Source organism: Triticum urartu, chromosome 6A (assembly GCF_056163025.1).
Source record: "Triticum urartu cultivar PI428250 chromosome 6A, HENAU_Tu73, whole genome shotgun sequence".
NCBI classification, from domain to species: domain Eukaryota; kingdom Viridiplantae; phylum Streptophyta; class Magnoliopsida; order Poales; family Poaceae; genus Triticum; species Triticum urartu.
This window is the reverse complement of record NC_141878.1, coordinates 491,408,884-491,431,653: the sequence shown is the minus strand read 5'-3', so window position 1 is coordinate 491,431,653 and position 22,770 is coordinate 491,408,884. Positions and strand designations below refer to the sequence as shown.

Genomic DNA, 22,770 nt, shown 5'->3' with positions numbered 1-22,770 from the left:
GACAACTCATGTCCATGGTTAGGAAACATAAACATCTTTGATTAACGAGCTAGTCAAGTAGAGGCATACTAGTGACACTTTGTTTGTCTATGTATTCACACATGTATTATGTTTCCGGTTAATACAATTCTAGTATGAATAATAAACATTTATCATGATATAAGGAAAAAAATACTAACTTTATCATTGCCTTTAGAGCATATTTTCTTCAATGAGTGCCAGAGTTGCTGCTGCGACGGCCACCCACGGCGCAGGGAGGCAATGTGTCGATGCGATGTTGTAACGGCCACTGGTGATGATGCGAGGGAAGGCATGAAGTTGCTGCTGTGAGGCGATGTTCTGACAGCCTTGGCGATGCTGTGGCGGCTGGATGGAGGATCCGAGGAGCGTGCTGCGAGGCAATCATCAATGCGATTAGGAGGCGGTATGATATGAGGGATGTGTCAAGGAAAGGGTTATGCTACGAGGGAGATGGAGAAGGAAGGTCCTAGTCAGCGCGCCCCGAAGCGAACTGGCGCTCATAGGGGAATCTACTGGGCCGGCCCATGAACACGTCACGCACCGAAATACCGTAGCACAAAAACATATAGTTCGTCGCCGGGGATCGAACTCACGCCGCAACAGTACTGCAAGAGACTAGCTACCACTGTATCACTCACGTGCTAGTTATCGAAACCAGCGCGCATCTCTAAAAAACTATTAGACACAAGTTCACTAATTTGAGAAACAATGTTCACCAATTGAACAGTGTGACTAGTTGACCGTTGACTGTTTAAAAGATATGTGTATGCTTCTTTGAAAAATCAGGAATTAAAAAAATCATTCACAACAAAAAGTTCAAGGGTTAAAAAAAGGTTGATGAATTTAAATGAAAAAAATCACAAAAATGAAAATAGTTCATCAAATTTGAAAAATGTTCATCGTTTTGGAAAAAAGTTTGTCGATTTTGAAAAAAGTTCATTGTTTTGAAAAAAAATCATAGATTTTGGAAAAAAGTTCGTCAATTTTGAAAAAAGTTCATTTTAAAAAAAAATCATAGATTTTGTGGAAAAGTTCATCGTTTTGGAAAAAAGTTCATCAAATTTGAAAAAAAGGTTCATTGATTTCGAAAATAGTTCATCGATTTTGAAAATAATTCTCTGAATCTAGAAAAAGTTCGTCACATTTGAAAAAAGTTCATCGGATTTCAAAAAAAAGTTCATCAAAATTGAAAAGGAATTCATTGATTTTGAAAAAAGTTCACAGAATTTGAAAAAGGATGAGGAAAAAAGAAAAAGAAAAAACCGAACTGACGTAGATAATAAGTAAGTGGACCGAAATATCTATTAATGGAAGTGGTCATGGCCAGGTGGCTAGGACGAAGCGCTAGCTGCGATGAGGTTCTGGGTTCGATAACTAGTTCCAGCTAACTCCAGCGTGCGCCCATCCGTGCGCCCATCCGTACTCCCGCATATGTGGCATGATTTGATTGAAACAAAATAAGACCCGTTCCCACCCTTAAAATCAGAGGGGGGGAGATGATTAGATTAAAAAAAGAAAGAAAAAAAGACAGTCACGGGATGGAGTGGGAGCACAGATGGGAGCATGGATCCTTCGTAGAGTGGGCTGGGCTGGCCAGATAAGACTAGTCAAAATGTCAACGTGGCCCTTTTTTTTCCAGCTAAGCCAGCTCCTCTCGAGGGAGACCCATACGTCATAAACATGTTTAAAGCGTTCTTATCCGTCCATAAGTGGTCTACACAAAAAAACTTATCATAGACATTTTTTTTGTAAAGAAAAACAAATCATAGAATCATTTTTTCGGCAAACCCGTCCCTCGATGTGGTGGGTTCCTGCAATTCCTAGATCCGCAGAAGTTGCAGGCAGAGCATATGCGCATGTTGTGCTTGCGCTTTGGCCTACGAGAATCCGCCATATCTGACCTCTTGCTACGCTCGTCGGATCATCACCATGCTGGAGCTGACTTCGGCAATTAAAAACTAACAGAGGCCGGTGGAGCTAATCAACGAGCAGGCATCGCCATCGTGCTATCACAGGAGTCAAAACACGAAGACACCGACGCGGTCGGCACATGCACCCGCGCGGAAGCAGCATCGGATCGCACGCTACGTAGCTCCCAATAATGGCGCTACCTCCTCGTCTCCTTCTGGTGGCCCTTCTCCTCGTCGCCCTCACCGGAGAGGCGGACGCCGGTGGCGCTGGCCATGGCCACGCGCGCTACGACCGCGTCTTCAGCTTCGGTGACTCGCTCACCGACACCGGCAACTCGGCCATTCTCCCGGTCACCGCCGGGGGGCCCTTCACCAACCCGCCGTACGGGCAGACCCACTTTGGCCGGCCCAACGGCAGGGCCTCCGACGGCCGCCTCGTCATCGACTTCATCGGTAAAGATCATTTAATCACCGATCGGATCGTGCGTTGACCTGCACTACTATACTGATAATACAAGCTCACAATTATGTCTTGTGGGGATGCAGTGGAGTCTCTGGGGTTGCCGCCGCCAACTCCGTACCTCGCCGGCAAGACCGCGCAAGACTTCCGGCACGGCGCGAACTTCGCGGTGGGCGGCGCGACGGCGCTTGACCCGGCGTTCCTGCAGAGCAGAGGGATCACATCCTTCGTGCCGGTCGCTCTCAGCAACCAGACGAGCTGGTTCAACGGTGTTTTGCAGCTTCTCGACTCCACTGGCAACGGTATGCAATGTACTGTACATCACGGTCCTTGATTCATGAGATCCTTATTCGCAAAAAAAAAAAGATTTATGAGATCCGCCAATTCATATTCTAGTACGGTCCATGATGACACGAGTTCACGTTTCGCAACGAGTCCTCAAAAACTTCTGATTAGGGGAGGGCTGTATGCTACAGGGCAGCGCAAGATCATGGCGAGCTCCCTCTTGTACCTGGGAGAGATCGGATTCAACGACTACTCTTTCGTCGCCGTCTTCGGCAACGGCACCGTGGGCCTGGCGCAGAGCCTGGTGCCGCACATCGTCGGCGCCATCCGTTCAGTCCTGACCGTGAGTAGAGTACTCCGGCCGGTCAACTCCGCTCGCCACACCCACCCTAGCTAATTAATTTTCAATTGCACCTCACCTGTCTATGACGCAGGACGCGATCGGTGTTGGAGCGCGGACGATGGTGGTGGCGGGGATGATACCGATGGGCTGCGAGCCGGAGCTGCTGGCCATGCTACCCGGCGGCGGGGGCGACTACTACGACCGGGCGTCTGGCTGCATCGCGCGGTTCAACCAGCTCGCCCAGCTGCACAACCGCGCGCTGAAGCGCATGCTCTGTCAGCTCCGGCGAGACCACCCCGGCACGGCCATCCACTACGCCGACCTGTACCGCCCCATCACCGCGGTCGTATCCTCGCCCAGAAAATACGGTGCTGCATGTCACAGCCTTTCCTCTCTCCAGTTGATCCGCATGCCATCGGCTTCGGTTCTAACTAATGTATGGTTTTCCTTGGCGCGCATGGCATGTATATCTGTGGCAGGCTTCGGCGACATACCCTTGGCAGCGTGCTGCGGCGGCGGCGGCGGGCCGTACAACTTCAACTTCACCTTCTTCTGCGGCACTCCGGCGGCAACCGCGTGCGCCGACCCGTCGAGGTCCGTTTCGTGGGATGGGATCCATTACACGGAGGCTGCAAATAAGTTCGTTGCACACGCCATACTGAGGGGGTTGTAATGAGCCATCAACGAACAAAACACAAAGAAGGCCTGGACAACAACGGGAAAAAAATATGAGTTGTTCATAAATTATACTTACTTTTGTTATTTTTTTCTAAAGAAGGCAAAAGATTTGCCTTATTCATGGATTATAAGATGGGAAAAAAGTTTAAGGTTTGTGTAATTGTGTTGCAACCCCTAAATGTTACGACCCAAAACATAAAGGCCTACTCTCGTGGCATGACGGAATGCGCTGCACTAGTGCATAGCGGTTCTGTTAAGGCCCTCTTATCGCACACCCAAACTGTATGTGATGACGTGAACCATCTCATGCAAAACTTTTTAATGTATCATCACGAAAAGTTACATCTAAAAAGTCGTGTGTTATGATGTTCGCAAGATTTTAATAGTAGAAAGTTTTTCAGGCTGCACGTTGACCTCTACCCATCGCATGAAATATTTAAAACATACACAAAGACAGTAAGTAATAAAGGAACATATGTTCATAGGTTCTTAATTAACAAAATATTAAAACATTATTTACATAGGTAAAATGTGATAGAACTACATAGTGCTAGGCAACGTCCTCCACTTCGACGCTAGCTAAGTACGCGCGGGTGACATCCAGGCGGTCAACTACTGCGTCCACTGTTTCAATTGACTACGCCATGGTGGCTTCGGGGCAGCGACAATGTCGACTACTGCAATGAAATGGTGTGCAGCGGGGATGTGGTCGGGCCCAACAATTGCACGGGCCTCATACTCTACGGATTCAATGTCACGAGGAGGGCGTCAGCCAACTCAACCAACTCATCCAGGAAGACATCGTACCGGCCCCAGAGTTCCTCAACTCCATTATCCAGAGATGGAGGGTCGTGGACCTCCAACTCAAAACCGAAGAGTCATGGCTCAGGCATAGTCCCTAGGGCGATGGGGGTGGGAGGCACATGCTCTGGTACGACTGGGCCGGGCGCAGACTGTAGGGTGATGGGGGCAGGCTCTAGCACGATGGTGCTGGATGACGCAGGCTCTGACACAAGGTAGGTGGGCGCTGGGACGATTGCCATTACAAGTGGGAGTAGCACATGCGCATGTTGACCAACCTCGCAGATTTGCTGGGGTATATATGGTACCTCTCGCCGGGAATGGGTGCCTTGATAGCCGAACAAGCACCTTAGGAATGGCTCTACTCGATAGTGGATGCAAGCGGGCCATCGTCCTGGCCATGGTCGTCATGCACATCCAAAAACAATAAAGTAGGTGGGGTTTGAACATCGCAATGGTTGCCAAGGATGAAATGTGTGTGATGAGTTGTGTGATGTCGTTTACACGATAACTAAGAAACAAGAGAGAATTCCTTATTTGACACTCTCTTAAAATCATGTTTCTTATTTGACACTGAAAAAAATTTCTTCCCTATATGACCTATAGTCTTAATTTCTTTCCCTATATGACACTCTAGTTCATTTTGTACACATGAAAATACCTTTTTACCCCTGTACATAATGTGACCAGAAATATGCAGCATTGAGCCTAATTATGGAAAATTCGTTTCTGAGAGTGAGCACAACTGAACATGTTATCTCCTCTGTTGGTCTTTTTTGGGATGCGTGTGTATTCTGTATTCCTGAGCCTGAGCGCATGCATCCAATGTATTTAGAACGTATTCAGCTGTGGGTCTAGTTTCATGCAGTATGATTTGTGAGTGCGACGTCGATCGACATTGATCATTGACGCTCTTAGCATTGGAGAAAAGAGGAAGAAACCAAGGCGGAGACCAAGTCCACGAGTAGGTGTGTGTGGGCGAGGTGGCCACTCCGAGCTCCGGCCGTGTTGCGGTTGCTATCCGGCCGGCTGACTCTGTCCGCCCACCCCGCCGCTCATCCAGGGGAAAATTCCTAAACGTAGTAGACTTGACCTGATTTTTTACCGAACGGCCTAATTCAACAGACTCTTCGAAAGTGCGGGGAGTCAAACTAAACCACATGCTTTCTTGAGGTCAAATGTTTACGTGACCTTGCACGTACGCACCTACGTACGTACGGTGCTCCTCGTGTTGCACAGTTGCATGGTGATGCATGCTGGCGTGCTCCCATATTTAACAAAATGTAGCATGGATCATTTTCACAGATATGCTACTGCAGGTATACAATCTAACCGGAACAGTAGCAAATCGACTGGCATGACAATACCAGCATATCTGATGTCACATATGGATAACTCGACTGATTTTTTTGGAACAACTATTATCTTGTACATATTTGTGGTCACATTATACATATGGGTAAAATGGTCTTTTCACGTGTACAAAATGCACTAGAGTGTCATATAGGGAAAAAAATTAAGACTAGAGATCATATAGGGAAGAAAATTTTCTCCAGTGTCAAATAAGGAACACAATTTTAAGAGAGTGTCAAATAAGGAATTCTCTCAAGAAATAATTATCTCCAATTTATCATCAATGCTCACACAGCTGGTTGATAAAACTGTGCATGTGAAGGAAATATGCTCTATAGGCAATAAAAGTTGTTATTTATATTTCCTTATATCATGGTAAATGTTTATTATTTATGCTAGAATTGTATTAAATGGAAACTTAGTACATGTGTGAATACATAGACAAATAGAATGTCACTAGTATGCCTCTACTTGACTAGCTCGTTGAATCAACGATGGTTATGTTTCCTAACCATAGACATGAGTTGTCATTTGATTAACGAGATCACATCATTAGAGAATAATGTGATTGACTTGACCCAACCGTTAGCTTAGCACGATGATCATTTAGTTTGTTGCTATTGCTTTCTCCATAACGTATACATGTTCCTATGACTATGAGATCATGCAACTCCTGAATGCCGGAGGAACACTTTGTGTGCTACCAAACGTCACAATGTAACTGGGTGATTATAAAAGTGCTCTACAGGTGTCTCCGATGGTGTTTGTTGAGTTGTCATAGATCGAGATTAGGATTTGTCACTCCGATTGTCGGAGAGGTATCTCTGAGCCCTCTCGGTAATGCACGTCACTATAAGCCTTGCAAGCAATGTGACTAATGAGTTAGTTACGGGATGTTGCATTACTGAACGAGTAAAGAGACTTGCCGGTAACGAGATTGAACTAGGTACTGAGATACCGACGATTGAATCTCGGGCAAGTAACATACCGATGACTAAGGGAGCAACGTATGTTGTTATGCGGTTTGACTGATAAAGATCTTCATAGAATATGTAGGAACCAATATGAGCATCCAGGTTCCGCTATTGGTTATTGACTGGAGATGTGTCTTGGTCATGTCTACATAGTTCTCGAACCCGTAGGGTCTGCATGCTTAACGTTCTGTGACGATTTGTATTATGAGTTATGTGATTTGATGACCGAGGTTTGTTCGGAATCCCGGATGAGATCGGGTACATGACTAGGAATCTCGAAATGGTCGAGACGTAAAGATCGATATATCGGAAGGCTATATTCGAACATCAGAAAGGTTCCGAGTGATTCGGGTATTTTTCGGAGTACCGGAGAGTTACAAGAATTCGTATTGGGCCTTAATAGGCCATACGGAAAAGGAGAGAAAGTCCTCAAGGGTGGCCGCACCCCTTCCCCATGGACTGGTCCGAATTGGACTAGGGAAAGGGGGCGCCCCTTCCTTCCTTCTCCTTCTCCCTTCCCTTTTTCCTATTCCATGTAGGAGGTGGAATCCTACTAGGACTAGGGAGTCCTAGTAGGACTCCACACTTTGGGCGCGCCCTATGAGGGCCGGCCTCCTCCTCCCTCTATCCTTTATATACGTGGCCAGGGGGCACCCCATAGATACACAAGTTGATCATTGATCTCTTAGCCGTGTGCGGTGCCCCCCTCCACCATAATCCACCTCGGTCAAATCGTAGTTGTTCTTAGGCGAAGCCCTGTTCCGGTAGCATCATCATCACCGTCATCACGCCGTCGTGCTGACGAAGCTCTTCCTCGACACTCTGCTGGATCGTGAGTTCGTGGGATGTCAGCGAGCCAAACGTGTGCAGATCGCGGAGGTGCCGTACTTTCGATACTAGGATCGGTTGATCGTGAAGACGTACGACTACATCAACCGCATTGTCATAACGCTTACGCTTACGGTTTACGAGGGTACGTAGACAATACTCTCCCCTCTCATTGCTATGCATCACCATGATCTTGCGTGTGCGTAGGAAATATTTTGAAATTACTGCGTCCCCCAACAGTGACATCTGAGCCAGGTTTATGCGTAGATGTTATATGCACGAGTAGAACACAAAGGAGTTGTGGGCGTGGGTATATACATATTGCTTGCCGTCACTAGTTGTTTCTTGATTCAGCGGTATTGTTGGATGAATCGGCCCAGACCGACATTACGCGTACACTTACGCGAGACTGGTTCTACCGACGTGCTTCACACACAGGTGGCTAGTGGGTGTCTGTTTCTCCAACATTAGTTGAATCGGATTCAATGAACAGGGTTCTTTCTGAAGATCAAAAAGCAATCACTATACCATGTTGTGGTTTTTTGATGCGTAGGTAAGATCGGTTCTTGCTCAGCCCGTAGCAGCCACGTAAAACTTGCAACAACAAAATAGAGGACATCTAACATATTTTTGCAGGGCATATTGTGATGTGATATGGTCATGACATGATGCTAAATTTTATTGTATGAGATGATCATGTGTTGTAACACAGTTATCGGCAACTGGCAGGAGCCATATGGTTGTCGCTTTATTGTATGAAATGCAATCGCCATGTAATTGCTTTACTTTATCACTAAGCGGTAGCGATAGTCGTAGAAGCAATAGTTGGCGAGATGAGAACGATGCTTAGATGGAGATCAAGGTGTCAAGCCGGTGATGATAGAGATCATGACGGTGTTTTGGAGATGGAGATCAAAGGCACAAGATGATGATGGCCATATCATGTCACATATTTTGATTGCATGTGATGTTTATCCTTCATGTATCTTATTTTGCTTAGTTTGGCGGTAGCATTATAAGATGATCTCTCAATAAATTTCAAGGTAAAAGTGTTCTCCCTGAGTATGCACCGTTGTGATAGTTCGTCGTGCCGAGACACCACGTGATGATTGGGTGTGATACTCTCTATGTTCACATACAACGGGTGCAAGCCAGTTTTGCACACGTGGAATACTCGGGTTAAACTTGACGAGCCTAGCATATGCAAATATGGCCTCGGAACACTGGAGACCAAAAGGTCGAGCGTGAATCATATAGTAGATATGATCAACATAGTGATGTTCACCATTGGAAACTACTCCATCTCACGTGACGATCAGACATGATTTAGTTGATTTGGATCACGTGATCATTTAGATGACTAGAGGGATGTCTATCTAAGTGGGAGTTCTTAAGTAATATGATTAATTGAACTTTAATTTATCATGAATTTAGTCCTGATAGTATTTGCATATCTATGTTGTAGATCTATAGCTGCAACGTAGCTCCCCGTTTATTTTTGATATGTTCCTAGAGAAAAACTATGTTGAAAGATGATAGTAGCAATGATGCGGACTAGGTCTGTGATCTGAGGATTATCCTCATTGTTGCACAGAAGAATTATGTCCTTGATGCACCGCTAGGTGATGGACCTATTGCAGGAGCAGATACAGACATTATGAACATTTGGTAAAGCTCGGTATGATGACTACTTGATAGTTTAGGCACCATGCTTTACGGCTTAGAACCGGGACTTGAAAAATGTTTTGAACGCCACAGAGCATATAAGATGTTCTAAGAGTTGAAAATGGTATTTCATACTCATGCCCGTGTCGAGAGGTAGAAGACCTCCGACAGTATTTTGCCTACAAGATGGAGGAGAATAGCTCGACTAGTGAGCATGTGCTCAGATTGTCTGGGTACTACAATTGCTTGAATCAAGTGGGAGTTAATCTTCCAGATTAGATAGTAACTGACAAAGTTCTCTATTAATTATCACCAAGTTACTAGAATGTAGTGATGAACTATAATATACAAGGGATAACAAAAGTAATTCCCAAGCTCTTCACGATGCTGAAATCGGCGAAATGTAGAAATCAAGAAATAACATCAAGTGTTGATGGTTAACAAGACCACTAGTTTCAAGAAAAGGGCAAAGGGAAAGAAAGAGGAACTTCAAAGAAGAATATCAAGCAAGTTGCTACTTCCATGAAGAATCTCAAAGCTAGATCCAAGCATGGAACTGAGTGCTTCTACTGCAAAGGAAATGGTCACTGGAAGTGGAACTGCCCTAGATACTTGGCGGATAAGAAGGATGGCAAAGTGAACAAAAGTATATATTTGATATAAATGTTATTGATGTGTACTTTACTTGTGTTTATAACAACACCTCAATTTTTGATACTGGTTCAGTTACTAAGAGTAGTAACTCGAAACGGGGGTTGCAAAATAAACAGAGACTAGTTAAGGGCGAGGTGATGATGTGAGTTGGAAGTGATTCCAAGGTTGATAAGATCACCATCGCACACTCCCTTTACCTTCAGGATTAGTGTTGAACCTAAAATAAAAGTTATTTGATGTTTGCGTAAAGCATAATATGATTGGATCATGTTTATTGCAATACAGTTATTCATTTAAGTCAAGGATGATTGCTATTCTATTTACATGAATAGAACCTTCTGAGGTCATACACCCAAGGTGAATGGTTTATTGAATCTCGATCTTAGTAATACACATATTCATAATATTGAAACCAAACGATGCAAAGTTAATAATGATAGTGCAAATCATGTGTGGCACTGCCGTTTAGGTCATATTGGTGTAAAGCGCATGAAGAAACTCCATGCTGATGGGCTTTTGGAATCACTTGATTATGAATCATTTGATGCTTGCGAACCATGCCTCGTGGGCAAGATGACTAAAACTCCGTTCTCCGGAACAATGGAGCAAGCAACTGACTTATTGGAAATAATACATATTGATGTATGCAATCCGATGAGTGTTGAGGCTCGCGGCGGGTATCGTTATTTTCTGATCTTCACAGATGATTTGAGCAGATATGGGTATATCTACTTGATGAAACATAAGTCTGAAACATTTGAAAACTTCAAAGAATTTCAGAGTCAAGTGGAAAATCATCATAACAAGAAAATAAAATTTCTGCGATCTGATCATGGAGGAGAATATTTGATTTACAAGTTTGGTCTTCATTTGAAACAATGCGGAATAGTTTCGCAACTCACGCCACCTGGAACACCATAGCATAATGGTGTGTCCGAACATCATAACCGTACTTTATTAGATATGGTGCAATCTATGATGTCTCTTACCGATTTATCACTATCGTTTTGGGGTTATGCATTAGAGACAGCTGCATTCACGTTAAATAGGGCACCATCTAAATTCGTTGAGACGACACCATATGAAATATGGTTTAGCAAGAAACCTAAGCTGTCGTTTCTTAAAGTTTGGGGCTATGATGCTTATGTGAAAAAGTTTCAACCTGATAAGCTCGAACCCAAATCGGAGAAATGCGTCTTCATAGGATACCCAAGGAAATTGTTGGGTACACCTTCTATCACAGATCCGAAGGCAAGATATTCATTGCTAAGAATGGATCCTTTCTAGAGAAGAAGTTTCTCTCGAAAGAAGTGATTGGGAGGAATGTAAAACTTGATGAGGTAATTGTACCTTCTCCCGAATTGGAAAGTAGTTCATCACAAAAATAAGTTCTAGTGATTCCTACACCAATTAGTGAGTAAGTTAATGATGATGCTCATGAAACTTCATATCAAATTACTACCGAACCTCGTAGGTCAACCAGAATACGTTCCGCACCAGAGTGGTACAGTAATCCTGTTCTGGAGGTCATGTTACTTGACCATGATGAACCTACGAACTATGAGGAAGCGATGATGAGCCCAGATTCCGTTCCGTGAAATGGCTTGAAGCCATGAAATCTGAGATGAGATCCATGTATTAGAACAAAGTATGGACTTTGATTGACTTGCCCGTTGATCGGTGAGCCATTAAGAATGAATGGATTTTCAAGAGGAAGACGGACACTGATAGTAGTGTTACTATCTACAAAGCTCCAATTGTCGCAAAAGGTTTTCGACAAGTTCAAGATGTTGACTACGATGAGATTTTGTCACTCACAGTGATGCTTAAGTCTGACCAAATCATGTTAGCAATTGCCACATTTTATGAAATCTGGCAAATGGATGTCAAAACTGCATTATTTAATGGATTTATTAAAGAAGAGTTGTATATGATGCAACAAGAAGGTTTTATCAATCCTAAAGGTGCTAACAAAGTGTGCAACCTCCAGCGATCCATCTATGGACTGGTGCAAGCATCTCAGAGTTGGAATATATACTTTGATAAAGTGATTGAAGCATATGGTTTTATACAGACTTGTGGTGAAGCCTGTATTTACAAGAAAGTGAGTGGGAGCACTACAACATTTCTGATAAGTATATGTGAATGACATATTGTTGATCGGAAATAATGTAGAATTTTCTGGAAAGCATAAAGGAGTGTTTGAAAAGAGTTTTTCAAAGAAATACCTCGATGAAGCTACTTACATATTGAGCATCACGATCTATAGAGATAAATCAAGACGCTTGATATATTTCCAATGAGTACATACCTTGACAAGATTTTGAAGTAGTTCAAAATGGAAAAGTTAAAGGAGTTCTTGCCTGTGTTGCAAGGTATGAAGTTGAGTAAAGACTCAAAACTCGACTACGGCAGAGAATAGAAAGAGAATGAAAAGTCATTCCCTATGCCTCAGTCATAGGTTCTATAAAGTATGCTATGTTGTGTACCAGACCTATTGTGTACCTCACCATAAGTTTGGCAAGAGGGTACAATAGTGATCCAAGATAGGATCACTGGACAACGGTCAAAAATATCCTTAGTGGAATAAGGAAACGTTTCTCGGTTATGGAGGTAAGAAAGATTTCATCATAAAAAGTTACGTCGATGCAAGCTTTGACACCGATCTGGATGACTCTAAGTCTCGATCTAGATACATATCGAAAGTGGGAGCAATTAGATAGAGTAGCTCCGTGCAAAGCATTGTAGACATAGAAAATTTGCAAGATACATACGGCTCTGAATGTGGCAGACCCGTTAACTAAATTTCTCTCATAAGCAAAACATGATCACTCTTTGGGTGTTAATCACATAGCTATGTGAACTAGATTACTAACTCTAGTAAACCCTTTGGGTATTAGTCACATGGAGATGTGAACTAATCACATAAAGATGTGAACTATTGGTGTTAAATAACATGATGATGTGAACTAGATTATTAACTCTAGTGCAAGTGGGAGACTGAAGGAAATATGCCCTAGAGGCAATAATAAAGTTGTTACTTATATTTCCTTATATCATGATAGATGTTTATTATTCATGCTAGAATTGTATTAACCGGAAACTTAGTACATGTGTGAATACATAGATAAACAAAATGTCACTAGTATGCATCTACTTGACTAGCTCGTTGAATCAATGATGGTTATGTTTCCTAACCATAGACATGAGTTGTCATTTGATTAACGAGATCACATCATTAGAGAATGATGTGATTGACTTGACCCAACCGTTAGCCTAGCACGATGATTGATTAGTTTGTTGCTATTGCTTTCTCCATAACTTATACATGTTCCTGTGACTATGAGATCATGCAACTCCAGAATGCCGGAGGAACACTTTGTGTGCTACCAAACATCACAACGTAACTGGGTGATTATAAAGGTGCTCTACAGGTGTCTCCGATGGTGTTTGTTGAGTTGGCATAGATCGAGATTAGGATTTGTCACTCCGATTGTCGGAGATGTATCTCTGGGCCCTCTCGGTAATACACATCACTATAAGTCTTGCAAGCAATGTGACTAATGAGTTAGTTACGGGATGTTGCATTATGGAACGAGTAAAGAGACTTGCCAGTAACGAGATTGAACTAGGTATTGAGATACCGACGATCGAATCTCGGGCAAGTAACATACCGATGACAAAGGGAACAACGTATGTTGTTATGCGGTTTGAGCGATAAAGATCTTTGTAGAATATGTAGGAGCCAATATGAGCATCCAGGTTCCGCTATTGGTTATTGACCGAAGATGTGTCTCGGTCATGTCTACATAGTTCTCGAACCCGTAGGGTCCGCACACTTAATGTTCTGTGATGATTTGTATTATGAGTTAGGTGATTTGATGACCGAAGTTTGTTCAGAGTCCCGGATGAGATCGGGGACATGACGAGAAGTCTCAAAATGGTCGAGACGTAAAGATCGATATATTGGAAGGCTATATTCGGACATCGGGAAGCTTCCGAGTGATTCGGGTATTTTTCAGAGTACCGGAGAGTTACGGGAATTCGTATTGGGCCTTAATGGGCCATACGGGAAAGGAGAGAAAGGCCTCAAGGGTGGTCGCGCCCCTTCCCCTTGGACTTGTCCGAATTGGACTAGGGAAAGGGGGCGCCCCTTCCTTCCTTCTCCTTCTCCCTTCCCTTTTTCCTATTCCATGTAAGAGGTGGAATCCTACTAGGACTAGGGAGTCCTAGTAGGACTCCACTCTTTGGGCGCGCCCTATGAGGAACGGCCTCCTCCTCTCTCCATCCTTTATATACGTGGCCAAGGGGCACCCCATAGATACACAAGTTGATTATTGATCTCTTAGCCGTGTGCGGTGCCCCCTCCACCATAATCCACCTCGGTCATATCGTAGTGGTGCTTAGGCGAAGCCCTGTTCCGGTAGCATCATCATCACCGTCATCACGCCGTTGTGCTGGCGAAGCTCTCCCTCAATACTCTGCTAGATCGTGAGTTCGTGGGACATCACCGAGCCAAACGTGTGCAGATCACGGACGTGCCTTACTTTCGGTACTAGGATCGGTCGATCGTGAAGACGTACGACTACATCAACCTCATTGTCATAACGCTTCCGCTGACGATCTACGAGGGTACGTAGAGAATACTCTCCCCTCTCGTTGCTATGCATCACCATGATCTTGCGTGTGCGTAGGAATTTTTTTGAAATTACTGCGTTCCCCAACAGCATGCACGCATTTTCCCGTCGTGTTCCTGCATGTCATGTTGGTGTGTTTCTACCGGTGGCTTCAATACACGCCTTCCCACCACACATGCGTCTCCGATGACCATAGGTCAACCCCAAGAGGTGTCGATAAAGCGTCGGCAAGCCCGTTGAGGGAGTCTTGGACTAAGGGGTCATCGGGCGTCCGACCTGTTATCCATGGGCCGGACTGATGGGCTGTGAATACATGAAGGCCGAAGACTGTATCCGTGTTTGGATTGGACTCTCCTTGGCATGGAAGGCAACCTTGGCGACCGACTATAAAGATTCCTTCGTATGTAACCGACTCTATGTAAACCCTAGATCCTCCCGGTGTCTATATAAACCGGAGGGGTTAGTCCGAAAAGGATATACTCATTACCATAGTCATACAGGTTAGACTTCTAGGGTTTAGCCATTACGATCTCGTGGTAGATCAACTCTTGTAACACTCATATTCATCAAGATCAATCAAGCAGGACGTAGGGTATTACCTCCATAGAGAGGGCCTGAACCTGGGTAAACATCATGTCCCCCGTCTCCTGTTACCATCGATCCTAGACGCACAGTTCGGGACCCCCTACCTGAGATCCGCCGGTTTTGACACCGACATTGGTGCTTTCATTGAGAGTTCCACTATGCCGTCGACAAAAGGCTCGATGGCTCTCCTTGTACTTAAAGACAACATCACCTCCGGGGGAGCTCTGGCCCCAGGCCAAACCCTATGGCTGGGCGGCTTTACTATTATCGCCCGTTCGGCCGTTGAGCCGACGATGACCTCTCGGGCCATCGGAAACCCCCTTCGCATTAACTCCGAGCACTCCAAGCAGATGGATTCGACAGACTTTTCCTCTTTGAACGAACTCCTAGATCACATCGCCGCTTTGGGAATCGCCACAGACTACGATCAGATCGGGCCTAAAACCGATCAAGGAGAAATCAAGGCCCCACCGGTCACCCACCAGATTGCGGTGTTCGTGGAGCAGGACGGCGAGTCTTCTTCTATATCGAAGACGGACTATGTTTGGATCGCCGTTCAGGAAGAGCCGGATACTCACCCACGAAAGGATGCGACCAGCCGTCTGAACATAGCATCGGACGGAGGTCCTAAACAATAAGAAGATATTCCGGAACCCGGACTGTTAAGCCTGGAAGGTCGTCAGACTCCGGATAATCGATCAGGTCAGGGTTCGGATTTAATTCCACCCACCCACCCAGACATAGACACTCTCATAAGCATAAAACAACAGTCTCAGGAAACGGTCCACCACTTCTGGGCCAGATTCCTCCTTGTCAAGGACAAGGTAAAAGATTGTCGTGACGAGGACGCAATATCAGCGTTCTGAAACAATTGCGCAGACGAAGGAATCCTCAATGCCATCAATCGCGCTGCATAATGAAATTCACTGACTTAGCAACCATTGTACAAAAGTACAGCGCGATGGAGAGCGCCTAGAAAACTCAGGCAGCTCACTGGGAACCGTCGGTCCCAACTCGATTCCCCCTATAGGCGAAAAGGGCGCACCCTCGCGGCACGCCCAGTCCAACAGTCAAGAAACACAAAACCGCTATGTGGCACGACACCGTTCTGGAGGGGTGGCTCGATGGCCCATGCAAAATACATACGACACCAGATACCGTGGCAACCCACAGCCTTAGACAATGTTGGATACTACAATAGGTAGCCAAGATCGGCGAGGACATCCTTATCAAGGACGACCCAGAACGGCATCCCCCAGAAGACGATAACTCAAGAGTATTGACGATCTTTAAGACATTCGCTTCAAACAACAAGCGCAAAAGGGCACTTCGCAAGCTCGCCGAAGTCTGCCAAATTGCTACAGTAAACCCCTGGAACGACACGGCTATAACATTCAACGCTGGTGACGAACCAAAGTACAGAACAGTACGAGCGCCAGCCGCGTTAGTCCTCAGTCCTATCGTGGACGGGTTTCAACTTACCAAGGTCCTCATGGACGGCAGCAGCGGACTAAACCTCATTTATGAGGACACACTCCATAAAATGGAAATAGACAGGAGCCGCATCAAGAAAAGTAACACAACCTTCCGAGGAATTATTCCCAGTAGGGAGGTGCGATGCGCGGGCAAGATCACACTTGACGTAGTATTCGGCACGCCGGAGCACTATCGGTCCGAAGAAATAACTTTCCAAGTGGCCCCTTTCAGCAGCGGATATCACGCCCTGTTGGGGCCGGATTCTTTTAGACGCTTTCAGGCCATACCCCATTACAGGTATATGAAGCTCAAAATGTCTAGACCAAACGGTATAATCACTCTCGTTAGTGATCCGGACATAGCACTCTGCGCTGAAAACAAAACCGCATCCTTGGCCCTGGAGGCGCTATCCGAAGCCCTTGCGACCGAAGAATTAATCGCACTACGCTCCACGGTGGACAGGGACGACGTGATCCTCGACAAACGCCCTAAATCCACCTCCTTCAAACCAGTAGAAGAAATAGTCAAATTCCAGGTCCACCCAACGGGCCCCAAAAAGACAACATCTATCGGAGCTCAACTAAACCCAACAGTTGACACCGCACTACAAGAATTCCTGCGCGAAAACTGGGACATATTCGCCTGGCATCCTTTAGATATGCCAGGGATCCCACGCGAGCTGGCCGAACATAGCCTCAATATATTAAAGGGGTTTAAACCGGTTAAGCAAACACTGCGGCGCTTTTCTGAACCCAAGCGACAAGCCATGGGGGAGGAGCTGGCCAAACTCATCGAGGCCGGATTCATTAGAGAAATCAAACATCCGGACTGGCTGACAAACCTGGTGATGGTACCAAAGAAGGACAAATCCTGGTGCGTGTGAGTCGATTTCAAAGACCTCAATAAGGCTTGCCCCAAGGATCCCTTCCCCCTCCCCCACATTGATCAAATCATCGACGCCACCGCAGGACACGACTCACAGTGTTTCCTTGATGCATATTCTGGATACCATTAAATCAAAATGAAGGAGTCCGATCAAGCCGCAACAACATTTATCACCCTGTATGGGCCATTCTGCTTCAACACCATGCCCTTTGGGATCAAGAACGCCGGCGCCACATACCAACGCATTAACCGGAACTTAGTACATGTGTGATTACATAGACAAACAGAGTATCACTAGTATGCCTCTACTTGACTAGCTCATTAATCAAAGATGGTTAAATTTCCTAACCATAGACATGAGTTGTCATTTGATTAACGGGATCACATCATTAGGAGAATGATGTGATTGACTTGACCCATTCCGTTAGCTTAGCACTTGATCGTTTAGTTTACTGCTATTGCTTTCTTCATGACTTATACATGTTCCTATGACTATGAGGTTATGCAACTCCCGATTACCGGAGGAACACTTTGTGTGCTACCAAACGTCACAACGTAACTGGGTGCGGTTTGCGGCCACGCGATCATGATCGAACGCTCTAGATGATGGAGGAGGTTTAGGTGGGTTTTGGGCCAGTTTGGAAGGGTGTTGGGCTGCAACACACACGAGGCCCTTTCGGTCCCTCGGTTAACCGTTGGAGTATCAAACGAAGTCCAAATGGCACGAAACTTGACAGGCGGTCTACCGGTAGTAAACCAAGGCCGCATGACAAGTCTTGGTCCAATCCGAAAACGTTTAACACCCGCACACGAAAAGAGGTAGAAAGGGACACCGGAGGACGTAGGAGCGCCGGAATGCAAAACGGACAACGGGCAAAATGCTCGGATGCATGAGACAAACATGTATGCAAATGCAATGCACATGATGACATGATATGATATGCATGACAAAGACAAAACACACGGAGAAAAAAACCCAACAACGAGGAAATAAAATAACTTAGTGCCGAAAACGACAAGAGTTGGAGTACAAATAAGGTAAATTACATCCGAGGTGTTACAACAATCCACCACTACGAAAGGATCTCATCCCGAGATTTAGGACTGGAAAAACTCCGGGTACTCAAAACGGAGGTGATCCTCGCGTTCCCAGGTGGCTTCACGGTCTGAATGATGTGACCACTTGACTTTGAGGAATTTGATAGACTTGTTGCGAGTCTTGCGCTCAGTTTCTTCAAGAATAGCAACGGGGTGCTCATGATAAGACAAGTCTTCTTGGAGATCAATGTCTTCAAAGTTGACGGTGTGGTCAGGAGTCTTGAAGCACTTGTGGAGCTGAGAGACATGAAACACGTCGTGCACGTTTGCAAAGTTGGAGGGAAGCTCAAGTTGATAGGCGAGATCGCCTCTCTTGTTGATGATCTTGAAAGGGCCCACGTATCTAGGGGCAACCTTTCCTTTGATACCGAAGCGACGAGTACCTTTCATTGGAGAGACGCGGAGGTAGACATGGTCTCCGATCTCGAAAGCCAAGTCACGATGCTTGCTATCATAGTAACTCTTCTGGCGCGATTGTGCGGCTTTGAGATTATCACGAATGACTTTGCACATCTCTTCTGCCTCTGTGATCAAGTCATTGCCAAGAAGTTGACATTCACCAGTCTCTGACCAGTTAAGAGGAGTACGGCACTTCCTGCCATAGAGAATTTCGAATGGGGCCTTGCCCGAACTCGCTTGGAAGCTGTTGTTGTAGGAGAACTCGGCATATGAAAGACAATCTTCCCACTTCATACCGAAAGAGATGACGCAAGCCCTGAGCATATCTTCAAGAATCTGATTTACTCGCTCGACTTGGCCACTAGTTTGAGGATGAAAAGCTGTGCTGAAACGGATGTTGGTGCCCATGGTCTTCTGAAAAGAATCCCAGAACTTAGAGGTGAAGATGTTGCCACGATCTGAAGATATCAACTGCGGAATGCCATGCAGAGAGACAATCCGGGAGGTATATAGCTCTGCCAATTGAGCTGCTGTGATAGATTCTTTGATAGGAAGGAAATGAGCCACTTTAGTGAGTTTGTCGATGACAACGAAGATAGCATCATTACCACACTTGGACTTCGGAAATCCAGTCACGAAGTCCATCTCAATATGGTCAAACTTCCATTCTGGAATGGCAAGAGGTTGGAGGAGACCAGCTGGTCGTTGGTGTTCTGCCTTCACTCTTCTGCAGACATCACATTCATTCACGAACTGAGCAATCTCACGCTTTATTCGAGTCCACCAATACGACTGCTTGAGGTCCTGGTACATCTTTGTACTTCCAGGGTGGATAGAGAGGAGTGAATTGTGAGCCTCGTTCATAATGACTTTACGAAGGTCACCTTTAGGCACAACAATGCGATTCTTGAAGAATAGAGTATCCTTGTCATCAAGGCGATAGCACTTGTACTTGGGTTGACTCTTGGCAATCCCAATCTTCACCTTCTTCACCATAGCATCAAGAAGTTGAGCCTCGCGAATCTGATCTTCCAAAGTAGGAGAGACTTGGAGGTTGGCCAGAAATCCTTGAGGAATACCTTGAAGAGAAGCATCACAGAAGACCTCAAACGGTTTGGATTCATCAGGAGGAGTCAGAACTGGAGCAGTGACTAACTTCTCTTTCAAGGTGTTGAAAGCGATGCACATTCAGGAGACCAAACGTACTTGACGTGCTTCTGGAGAATGTTGGAAAGAGGCTTCGCGATCTTAGAGAAGTTCTCAACGAACCTTCGACAATAGCTTGCGAGACCCAGGAAGCTGCGGAGTTGCTTCACATTCTGAGGTGGCTCCCAATTCACAATTGTAGGCACCTTCTCAGGATTCACCTCTATGCCCTTGGCAGAGATGATATGCCCAAGGTAGAGAACCTCATCGAGCCAAAACTCGCACTTTGAAAACTTGGCATAGAACTGATGTTCTCTGAGCTTATCCAGCACCAAACGCAAGTGCTTGGCATGATCTTCCTTGTTCTTGGAAAAGACCAAAATGTCATCGAGGTAGACCAAGACGAAGTCATTTGTGTAGGGGTTGAAGATGAAATTCATCATGCGAGAGAATGTTGGCGGAGCATTGACGAGGCCGAAAGACATGACAGTGTATTCATATGAACCATAGCTTGTTCTGAACGCTGTCTTAGGGATATCTTGCTCACGAATGCGAATCTGATGATAGCCCATACGGAGATCAAGCTTGGAGAATACTTGAGCACCTTTGAGTTTTTCAAACAGCTCATTGATGTTGGGAAGTGGGTACTTGTTCTTTATGGTCTTCTTGTTCAATGGACGGTAGTCAACACAGAGTCGGTCCGTTCCATCCTTCTTCACAAAAAGAACTCCACAACCCCATGGAGAAGAACTTGGTCGGATGAGACCCATACGCTCTTGAATATCGAGTTGCTTCTTTAGATCCTTCAACTCTTCAGGTCCAAGCTTGTAAGGACATTTGCAAACAGGTTCCGTGCCAGGCTCAAGATCGATGACGAATTCAACTGGCCGGTGCAGAGGCATTCTTGGAAGCTCTTCTGGAAAGACGTCTTGATATTCGCAAACGACTGTAATTTGAGAGATGGCATCCAGCTCGCCTTTCTCATTGAGAGAAAACAGTCGAATGTTATCATCATTAGCGGCAAAGACAATTACATCCTCAAACGAATGAGTCAATTGAATCTGCCTGCCAGCACAATCAAGCTGAGCCTTGTGCTTAGAAAGCCAATCCATTCTGAGAATAATTAAGGTCAATATCCGAGTTACCAAGGACCATTGGGGAAGCCAGAAACTTGAAGTCACCCATCATGATAGAAACATCCGGGACTATTGAGGTAGCCCTCATAGACTTGGCCGGAGAAACCACTCCCATAGGTTTACCCAACATTTCCGAAATGAAGTCATGCTTTGAAACAAATGATCTTGACATGAAACAATGCGATGCACCAGTATCAAAAAGGACTTTTGCAGGAGTAGAGTTAACTGAAAAGTTACCCATAATCACATCTGACGAGTCCTCTGCATGAGCTGCGTTCAACAAGTTGACCTTGGCGTGCTTGGGATTATGCTTAACCACTGCGGTGCTAGCAGACCTCACAGGAGGAGGAAGACGCCTCTGATTGAAGCATTTATTGGCATAGTGACCCTTCTGCTGACACTTGTTGCACGTGACCTCCGAGAGCAGACGGTGATACGGAGCACTTGATCTTGGAGCTTGAGACGAAGTCTTGTTCTGAAAGCCTGGGTTGGGTGGGTGGGAAGATCCATTGCCACCTTTGCTCTTTTGCTGATAAGGCTAACGGAACGGAGGAGGCAGCCAATACTTTTGCTGCTTAGCCACTTGAGTTGAGGAAGAAGGAGTTGCATCTCTGACTCGCTTCTTGGAAGCATCGCACTTGAGTTGAGCAGTCTCTTGCTTCATTGCCATGTTGTAAAACTCATCATACTTCTGAGACTCGAAAAGCACGAGAGCAAGTTGAAGATCTTCTCTGAGGCCATCCATGAACCGATAAATCATGCTCTTCTCGTCAGGGACGTCTTGCTTGGCGAAACGAGCGAGCCTTTGGAACAGAATGTTATACTGGTAAACAGACAAGCTGCCTTGCTTCAGGTTGTGGAATTCCTCACGCTTGCTTTCAACAACACTCTGAGTAATGTGATGAGCTTTGAAGTCTTGACGGAATTCATCCCAGGTAATCACACAGCCTCCTTTGGAATCTTTGTATTGCTAAAACCATTTTGCAGCTTGGTCTTTGAGTTGGAAGGAGGCAAACTTGACAAAGTCCTCAGGCCTGACGTTACTGCACTCGAAATGCTTGCATATATCCACGAGCCAATCATCAGCGTCTGATGCCTCGACACAGTTGCTGAAGGTCTTTGGCTGGTTAGCAAGGAACTAGTTGAGTGTAGCAAACTGATTCTGATTGTTGCCCTGGCCATGATTCCCTTGGTTGCGCTCTTGCAGAATTTGCATGATCAGCTGCGTGTTTGATTGGTAGCGGCCATCACAGCTTGCCATGCCTCCGGAGATGACTCCTTATGAACTGTGGTTTGGCAAGAAGCCAAAGTTGTCGTTTCTTCAAGTTTGGGGCTGCGATGCTTATGTGAAAAAGCTTCAACCCGATAAGCTCGAACCCAAATCGGAGAAATGTGTCTTCATAGGATACCCGAAAGAAACAGTTGGGTACACCTTC

At 45.4% G+C, this 22,770-nt stretch overlaps 1 protein-coding gene across 2 annotated transcripts; it reads left to right on the top strand.

The window, feature by feature from the left end:
• The first annotated feature begins 1,871 nt into the window (after positions 1-1,871).
• LOC125512424 (GDSL esterase/lipase At1g28600) lies at positions 1,872-3,857 on the top strand. Of its 2 annotated transcripts, XM_048677516.2 has the most exons (5): positions 1,884-2,384; positions 2,478-2,693; positions 2,868-3,019; positions 3,111-3,387; positions 3,499-3,857. In XM_048677516.2, exons 1-5 carry the CDS (start codon positions 2,123-2,125, stop codon positions 3,690-3,692), a joined length of 1,101 nt encoding a protein of 366 aa, XP_048533473.1. In that variant the 5' UTR covers positions 1,884-2,122; the 3' UTR covers positions 3,693-3,857. The 2 variants fall into 2 exon arrangements, with proteins under 2 accessions (XP_048533472.1, XP_048533473.1); XM_048677515.2 differs by having other exon boundaries at positions 1,872-2,384; positions 3,111-3,857.
• Positions 3,858-22,770: the final 18,913 nt, after the last annotated feature.

Coding starts and splice junctions, on each gene's coding strand:
- LOC125512424 (XM_048677515.2), top strand. CDS start 2,123: ATGGCGCTACCTCCTCGTCTCCTTCTGGTGGCCCTTCTCCTCGTCGCC. Junction 2,694..2,867: donor TCTCGACTCCACTGGCAACG/GTATGCAATGTA, acceptor TGTATGCTACAG/GGCAGCGCAAGATCATGGCG. Junction 3,020..3,110: donor CCATCCGTTCAGTCCTGACC/GTGAGTAGAGTA, acceptor TCTATGACGCAG/GACGCGATCGGTGTTGGAGC.